Source organism: Lagenorhynchus albirostris, chromosome 9 (assembly GCF_949774975.1).
Source record: "Lagenorhynchus albirostris chromosome 9, mLagAlb1.1, whole genome shotgun sequence".
NCBI lineage: Eukaryota > Metazoa > Chordata > Mammalia > Artiodactyla > Delphinidae > Lagenorhynchus > Lagenorhynchus albirostris.
In genome coordinates this window covers 37,659,156-37,668,102 of record NC_083103.1, presented here as the reverse complement: position 1 = coordinate 37,668,102, position 8,947 = coordinate 37,659,156, and the positions used below count along the sequence as shown (strand labels likewise).

Sequence of the window (8,947 nt, the reverse complement as noted above, 5' to 3'; positions counted from 1 at the left end):
AAGTTCTCCAAATTATTGTAAATAGGAAAAATTTAATAATCAGCCTTTTTATTACTTGAAATCAAAGTTGGATACAGAAGTCTATTCACCATTCTTTTTTTTTTTGGGGCTGCATTGGGTCTTCGTTGTTGCACGCGGGCTTTCTCTAGTTGCGGCGAGCGGGGGCTACTCTTCGTTGCGGTGCGTGGGCTTCTCATTGCGGTGGCTTCTCTTGCTGCGGAGCACGGGCTCTAGGCGCGCGGGCTTCTGTAGTTGTGGCGTGTGGGATCAGTAGTTGTGGCTCGCGGGCTCTAGAGCGCAGGCTCGGTAGTTGTGGTGCACAGGCTTAGTTGCTTTGCGGCATGTGGATCTTCCCGGACTAGGGCTCGAACCCGTGTCCCCTGCATTGGCAGGTGGATTCTTAACCACTGTGCCACCACAGAAGCCCCCGTTCCCCACTCTTTAAAGTGTTAGATCATTTTACTTCTTGGAATCTCTAATCTGAAAAAACCAAACACCAAAACCAAATTTTTATCCAAGGAAGAAAGTTATTGGTTTCTCTAGGAATTTGTGATTTATAGAGTCACTCATAATTCCTGTGCTCTAACAGGCCCAAACCCCTTTTATTAGACACCGTTTTCTTCAGTAAGAAGTAACATGCTGGGACTTCCGTGGCAGTCCAGTGGTTAAGACTTGGAGCTCTCACTGCCGTGGGCCTGGGTTCAATCCCTGGGGGGAGAACTAAGATCCCACAAGCCATGCGGCATGACTGGAAAAAGAGTAACATGCTGCTGGCTTTCCTCTGTTGGGAAGGGTCCAGGGAGGGAAAGTGACTTCTTCTCAAGGACCTGATACATATCCAATGCAATACAAAACCTCCTGATACTTAATCTTGATGGCGTCCCTATGCCTCCGTTTCTGGACATGTTTATTCCTGGACACTTGCATCAGGCAAGGAATATAGAGTGAAGGGAGACAGCGTTGGAGGCACTTCTGGATGGCACAGACAGAAATTGGTTCATAGATGGATTTGTAGGTGTTGCTGAGAGATGAACAGAAGATCAAGGTGCAGCTGCTGGAGCAGGATTCCACGATCCAGTCGTCCCGAGGCTGTGTCCCCTGCCCGCACACAGACACCACTGAGGACGCACTAAGGGCACTAGACCCCAGGGCAGAGAAGCTGACAGGACCCAACTGCCAGGGAGTGAAGAGGCCTGAATACAGAAGGGCCTAGAAAGAGCACCACTGTAACCAGAGGGGCCTGGAGGGGAGCGGGTCTGATTAGGGGAAGTGGTGGAGCAGGGTGTCTGCCCTGTATGATGCTGAGATTGTGGCCCCGACACCCAAGACACAGGCACAGACTCGGCCTTCACGTGGGTGTCCAGCCATCACCCCTTGGGAACAAGCAGGCTGTCCTTATATCAAAGAATAATACACGGTTTTCAACATTCAATCTCTTAAGCATTTATTAGATCTGCTGGCTTCTGTGGACAGAGAACTCACTAGCTCAGCGTCCCTGCCCTTGGGGGCTCACAGCCCCGTCGTCTCCTGAGCAGAGTGAGAGGCAGCTCAGTACTTGCTGGGCAGGCCAGGAGGTCGGAAGATATTGGGGTCTACACCGCTCCGGCCCATTCTATTGGCCAACTGGTCGGCCTCCGAGTCCTCCCGTCCGTGGCCACTGTCTCCATGCTTAAAAAGGTCTGTGACTCTCTGAAGATTCTCCCTGGCATCGCTGGAATGGAGGAGGGCAGGTAGGGGATTACTCCAGGGCTGACGAGCAACAGCCCACCCTCCCCATCTCTCCTCTTTCCAAGGAATCGAGGACTCTGACAGGAGCTAGGAAAGAGGGAATGAAGCCTGAGGCTGCCCGGGCTCAGCCCACCTCAACCCTGCGGGTCCCCTTATGCTGGGTGAACAGCACCCATGGGGGAGGCTTGGGAATCGTCTGTCCCACCAGCCTTGCTCTGCTCTTCAGCCACTCAGACCCCACACAGGACACAGAGGGTGAGGGTGGATAAGAGGAGGAGAGGCCACAGCCCTACAGGAAGTTCTCCAGGGCTTGGCCCCTCCTGGCTGTCCGAGGCTCTCACACCCATCCCTGCATCCTCAGGGCCCCTGGTACCTGATCACTTCAGCAGCCCAGACGCCCCCAGGTCCCCTTTGGGCAGCGTCATAGTTGCCCCGGGCGTGGAAGTACTTGTCGGAATTTTTGTAATTGGCTTCTCTCATGTCAGAGTAGGCTCGCCACATGTCTTTAGCCCCTGGGAGGAAAGCACATAGAGAAAGAATTATCAGGTGGACAGAAAACTGTGACACACCTTAGGGAAGAATCAAGGAATGAAAAATCTTCCACTGACTCAGTTTCATCCTGTGGCTATAGCACCATGAGTGCCATAGAGTGAGAAGAGCATTCTTGTGTCTAGTTTCCTGCTCCTGGTAACTCGAATGAGAGTCGTTATGGGGGGGATGGGCACAGCTGCGTTGGACCTGGTTGTCGGGCCCCTATGATGCTGTCTCTGGACTGCATCTCACTTAGGGCTCCATGTGACATGTTTAAAGGGGAGAAGGGAGCTATCTTTATAGGGCAGGATTCCTCAGCTTCATACTATTGACATTTTAAGCCAGATAATTCTTTGCTGTTCAGGGCTCTCCTGGGTATTGTAACACGTTTAACAGCATCCCTCACTTTTACCCACTAACGGGCAACCTATTCCCCAAGTGTGACAACCAAAAATGTTTCCAAACATTGCCAGATATCTCCAGGACACAAAATTGCCCTTGGCCCCGAACCACTGTTATAAAAGGAAGCCGCATAGGATGAGATCCAGGGGATTGGGGTGAGTGAGGAGGTGACCTGGAGGACAGATTCTGAGAAAGGGGCAGACATGCAGCACCTCTGCCCTGACGCCTAAGAAATGTATTCCTGCTGTGCGAATGCGCTCAATGTGACTTGATTCCCCTGCCTGTTAGGCACGTGAATGGCATCCTGAGGACTTTCTAGTGGACGGTATTGATGACGTGGGCTGCCTGAGGAAGCAAGCCCTCGAGCAGTGGGTCTTTGCCTCAGCCTGGTTACACCTTCCAATCAGCTGGGGAGGTACTGAAAGTCCCATGAGACCTACCTCACAGCCCAGGCCAGTTACCTCACACTCTCTGGGGTGGGTCTCAGGCATCAATAGTTTTCACTGCTCCCCAGGTGAATCCAACATGCAGCTGAGATTGATAAGCCCCCAGCTTGAGAGAGTGGCACTGGGACAAGTCTGCCCAGCAAGAGCTGTGGCCTCGTGCACAGCTGGGTTCAAACTTCTGTCCTGCCACCTGCTGACTGGCACTTAGTCCCTGGGCAGCAGACTCGGCTGCTCTCAGCCTCGGTTTTCTCCCCTTCAGATGGGGGGAGATGCCTCCCTCACGGAGGTATTCTGCAGGTAAGTAGGTGACCAACTGTCCCAGCCTAACCAGAACTGCGCCTGTTTTCCTGGAACTGCCCCAGTTACCGTTGAAAGTGTCCTGGAAAAGTCCTCAGACCTGGGCAAAGCAGGAGAGTTGGTCACCCTGAAGTGCATATAAGGGCCGAGTTCCTACCGGAAGCTTGAGATATGTTATTAGGTTCCCCACCCCGGTCGCACACGGGTTTTTTTGTCAGTTAAAAGGCTATAAAAGGGTAGGAAACAGACTGAACAGGGACAGTGTCACTGAGTATAGGAAGCAGGAGCAAGAGCTAAGCTGAAGGTCCCTGAATTATCCAATTAGGAAATGGAAGGTAAGAAGGAAGAGAAGAAGAAGAGAGGAAGGAAGGAAGGAAGAGGGAAAGGGAGGGAGGAAGGGAGAAATGAGTGGAGGGAGAAAAGAAGAGAGGGGAAATAGATGGATAGCTTTCATCCTCCTTCATGCAATTGGTCTGAGGGAAATGCTGTACCATTTCAAGACTTATTTTATGTCTTCCATTCAAACTTCCATTTCAGCTGGGAATGATGACTGTTCTTTCTCTAGTGACTGATCGACATAAATCCTGTGGTTTTCAATCTGTCTGAAAAAAAGCTCCCCAAACACCTGGCACATTCTACCACATAGGGCAGCACCGCCTAAGACAGTAGCTCCAACCCTTAAGAGCGCTCATGGTGAATCCCAGAGGCCCATGGGTGTCATCCCCCCTCCACCAGCCTTACCGTCATAAGCCTCACCAAGGAAGGAAAACCATCGGCTGTGGACTCCCAGCACCAAGGAGCAGAGAATGAGGCCTGTGAAAAGCTTCATTGTGCTGAAATGAAAGGAGAGGGTCAGGGAGACACGGACAAGCCTTGTACACCCACTTTGGGATTTGTATGTCGAGGAGAGCCCGGCTGTTCTTTCCACTTGTTCTCATTAGACTCTCAGTGGTCCACCTAGGCAATATTGCAGTAGGACCTCACTCGGAGCCACTAGCCCTCAGCTCTGAACCCACCAACCCTGAACCCAAGCCTGTCTAAGAGGTCACCAAGGTGTGTATGGTGGAAGAAGAGAGCAGCTGGGACGTAGCTGTGTCTTGCTAAAGCAGCCTGTAATTAATCAAAAAGCATTTCCCATGTACCACGCTGCCAGCTCTGACCTCATTCAGCACAAATACAGAAGAGAAGATTTAAGTAAGTGTTTTCAAAGAAATCACTCCTTGGAGAACTTTCTCACCTGAACCCGGTGGAGCAGACCTGCTGGGGACAGGTGGCTGCATTTATACTGAGCCATCCCTGCTGGGGTCATGGGGTGAGAAGGAAAGCTGGACTGGTGCCTGGGAGAGAGTCCCTGCAGGTCATTTCTCCTACAAAACTGCAAAGGGTAACTTACTGGAGACCAGTGGCTGTCCTCATCCACAGGTCGTATTCCGCATTGTGCAACCCTGAGAAAACAGCAAGGCCTGTTCTGCCTGGTGGCCACTGTCAGGGGTGGAGGGGCTGAGGCCTGGGCCACCTGGGCTGTGGAGAAGAGGGTGTGGAGCTCCAGGAAGCAGGCCCCCAGGCTGCTGGCAGGTGTGTGGTTAGAGGATACTCCTCCAGCCTGGACCTTGCTTTCCTGGTCGTTTCCTCAGGATGGTCCCTTCTGGACCAGACAGCCGATGTGTCAGAAATTAAATCCTTTGAACTCACGTGTAAAGCCCTTGAGCTTCAAAACTGACAGGCCACCCCACCGAATGTCGTGGGTGCCCCGAGCACTTTCCACCACTCTGTGTACCTGTGCTGAGCTCTCCGCTCCAGGGCAGAGAAAGCCCTCTCAGCCTCTCAGCCATGCATTTCATATGGGTCAGCACCTATTATGACAACAAAAAAGAGAGGTATTATAAAATAATGAGAGGCTTTTTGACTTGATAAAGGTTAAATACCAATAATCTATAGCAGCAGTTCTCACAGTGTGTTCTAGGGAAACCTGAGGGTCTCTTAAGACCCTTTCAGGGGAGTCTGTGGGATCAAAACTATTTTCACAGTAGCACTAAGATATTCTTTTCCTTTTTCATTCTCATTTTTTTCATGAGTGTACTGGGTATGAAATGTTCATTGATATGGTTTGAGATTTCTACATTGCAACTGACCTTTAAGAAACTACCACTTGTCAAGTTTTGGTATCGTATCAAAGAATTGCCTGAATTATCATAAAATGCTATTAAAATGCTCTCCAGTTTTCTACCTATATGTTATATCTGTGTGATGTTGAATTTTTTTGTATACTTCAACCCAAATAATGTATTGTGACAGACTGAGTGTAGGATCAGACATGTGAATCCAGCTATCTTCTATTAAGCTAGATATTTAAAATTTTTCAAAAATGTAAAGCTACTATTTTTGTTATTAATCTTTTTGTTTTGGAAAAAGATTATTTTCATTAAAATATATTATTTATGTTAACATAATGGATTTATTAATGTGCTTTTATTTATTCATTTATTTATTTGACCATTTTTTAGATACTCTGCAAAGGGTTTTTCATAAATTAACTCAATCCTCATAAAACTTCATAACAGCACAATATATTATTGTGTTTTTAAATGCTCAAACATTTTTTCTTTCCAGTGTGTTAAATCCTGATAGAGTCAGGATAAATTAAATTTCTTTGAGGTCCTCAATAATTTTTCAGAGTATAATGGGACCCTGAGACACAAAAGCTTGAGAATCATTGCTCTACAGCAAATCTTATGTGTAAAGAAGACACTTTAGGTGCATTCTCAAGAAGGCCAAGAAGGAGACATGGATGTCCTCTTCTGATCACCTCAGTTTCACATTCTCCTGGAGGACCTGCCCGTTGCTAAGACAAGAAACATGAGGACGATAAGAAATGGAAGAGAAGAAATGAAACTATCATTATTTCTAAATGATGCAAGCTTTTACGTAGAAAACCCATCAGAATCAAATGGTACACTAATGAAGCCATTAAGAGAATTCAGTGAGATTGCCATGTTTCACATAAAAATTCAATTGTGTGTCTCTACACCAATTCTTTTTGTGTTGTTTTTTTGGCTGCGTTGGGTCTTTGTTGCTGCCCGCGGGCTTTCTCTAGTTGCAGCGAGCTGAGGCTACTCTTCAATGCGGGGAATAGGCTTCTCACTGCGGTGGCTTCTCTTGTTGCAGAGCACAGGCTCTAGGTGTGCAGGCTTCAGTAGCTGTGGCTCGCGGGCTCAGTAATTGTAGCTCGCGGGCTCTAGAGCACAGGCTCAGTAGTTGTGGCACATGGGCTTAGTTGCTCCACAGCATGTGGGATCTTCCCGGACCAGGGCTCAAACCCGTGTCTCCTGCATTGGCAGGCGGATTACTGACTACTGCGCCACCAGGGAAGTCCCAACACCAATTCTTAACAGTTAAAAAAATACAATACAAAATAGTACCAAAAACATTAACTATCTAGGGAAAACTTTAAAAATACACAAATATTTACAGAGAAAATTTAAGTTTGTTAAAGGATAAAAAGTGGGGGATGTATGTCATGTTGATGGAGAGGATGTTTTGACTTAGTAAAGATATCAGTTCTCCTTGGATTAATTTATAAATTCAGTGCAATGCTAATCAAAAATTCCCCGTGGAATTCTTTTAGGGACACAACAGATTTATGTTTTATGGATGAATAAAGGTCCATGAATAAGTAAGTTAAAAAAAATAAGGGCCTAGGGGAGACATACGCTGGTCTCTAAGATGCGTGATCTTGGGATTTACCCCAAGGGGGGAGACAACTGTGATGGTAAGGCCAACAGATCGGGAGACAACTGCCATGAAAAAGAAGTTTGTTACTCACAGATCCCCAAAGAAGGGGGCACATCACACCAAGGGGTGGCCACACGAGGAAGCACCCAGGGTGGGCCAGGGGACAGAGAGAGGGGCAGAAAACGTGACAAACGCCTTTATTGTGGTTTCTGTGGGAGGACCAGTGAGGCACAGTGAGCGGGTTAAGGACTGGCTCATGTGAACACTTTCAGCTCTCGCTCGGCATAGGGGCTGGTTCCTAGTTGTCTGGTACCTGGCTCTGCTGTGATCAGGGCAGGTGGATAGTGGCCCAGAGCGTGAGGGCGCAATGAAGGAGGTGGTTGAAGTGTGAGCTCTGGATTGGTTGGTTTGTATTTGAAAGGCTCACTCACAGGTTACTTTACTATCACAGGTTAGTTTACTAATCTGTAAGAATTGGCTACCTCTGGGAGAAGCAGTCCCTCCAGGGGCAGGGAGGCCCCAGGATGTGAAAGCATCAAAAACACAGATACAGAATGGAAAAACATGTTTAACACAACTTCTGAGGCATCCTTGGAGTGGCTCGGGCATCTCGCTGCTGTCAGATGAGCCAGGCTGTATGAAGCTCTTGTCAGTGGATGTTGGATCCTTGCCTGGCTTGCTTTATCTTGTTGTAAATCCCTGTAATCTCTACTCTTCTACCTAAATGTCTCCGGTCTCAATCCACACCCAGCGGTCCACTCTTCCTCCTCTGCAGAATGGTCAAGGACCTAGTGAACTCCTCAACGGCAGGTTCAACTATGTTCTAGAGTTCTTGTCAGTCAGAGTGCAAGTGCCTCCTTTTCTCGGCTTTTACACATTTTTGTCCCCAGCCTGCCACTCCACAATCACAACCCAAAAAGTGCACTCTCTCTGTCCTCCGCCACCTGCCTGCATCCATCCCACGGAAGCTTCCATTCCTACATCCCCAGTGTGTTCCATCCACTGTTCACACTCTTCTTTCCCCGGTCTGCACCACACCTCAAGGAACAATCCGGTCACCTTGATGCCACAGAGCACTGGCTGCACTACTTGTGCCTGTGCAGGGAGGATGAGATCGGGCGCCCATTGGGTCCTCACCATCTCTGCCACATCTCTCATGAACCGTTCCCGGGTGCAGTCCAACACCATTTTAACATTGCCTGTAGGATGGTGAGACGGAGGATGGTACACACACTTCTCCATGGGTACCCATTGCTTGATGTGAAATTGTTTCATCCACATCTGGGTTAAGGACGATCTTCAAAGCTGTGTGGCTCTACTTCTCTGGTGCCTATTCTGGACATAACTGGTGCTGCAAACATCTCTCAGTTCTCTTGGTCCCTGGGGATGCCCTCTGGCCCAAAGACAGAGACAGCAGTCACAGTTGTCTCCCCTCTTGGGGTAAATCCCAAGATCACGCATCTTAGAGACCAGTGCATGTCTCCTCTTGGTCCTTATTTTTTTAAATTTACTTATTCATGGACTTTTATTCATCTATAGAAAACAAATCTGGTGTGTCCCTAAAAGAATTCCACGGGGAATTTTGATTAGCATTGCACTGAATTTATAAATTACTCCAAGGAGAACTGACACCTTTACTAAGTCAAAACATCCTCTCCATGAACATGACATACATTCCCCACTTTTTTTCCTTTAACAAACTTAAATTTTCTCTGTAAATATTTGTGTATTTTTAAAGATTTCCCTAGATAGTTAATGTTTTTGGTACTATTTTGTATTGTATTTTTTTAACTGTTAAGAATTGGTGTTGG

General features: G+C 47.9%; 1 protein-coding gene across 1 annotated transcript; it reads right to left on the bottom strand.

Annotated features, from left to right (window-relative positions):
* Positions 1-1,548: 1,548 nt before the first annotated feature.
* On the bottom strand, positions 1,549-4,236 carry LOC132525229 (serum amyloid A-2 protein-like). Its single transcript, XM_060157765.1, has 3 exons — positions 4,146-4,236; positions 2,102-2,240; positions 1,549-1,711 (listed from the first exon to the last, which is right to left on the bottom strand). The coding sequence occupies exons 1-3, from the start codon at positions 4,231-4,233 to the stop codon at positions 1,549-1,551; spliced, it is 390 nt and encodes a 129-aa protein (XP_060013748.1). The 5' UTR covers positions 4,234-4,236.
* Between the last annotated feature and the right edge of the window lie 4,711 nt (positions 4,237-8,947).

Bases quoted from the DNA above. Each gene is read 5' to 3' on its own strand.
- LOC132525229 (XM_060157765.1), bottom strand. From the start codon at position 4,233: ATGAAGCTTTTCACAGGCCTCATTCTCTGCTCCTTGGTGCTGGGAGTC. The intron at 2,241-4,145 runs GTAAGGCTGGTG...CTTTCCTCCCAG, and splicing joins CCTTGGTGAGGCTTATGACG to GGGCTAAAGACATGTGGCGA. The intron at 1,712-2,101 runs GTACCAGGGGCC...CCTCCATTCCAG, and splicing joins TGGGCTGCTGAAGTGATCAG to CGATGCCAGGGAGAATCTTC.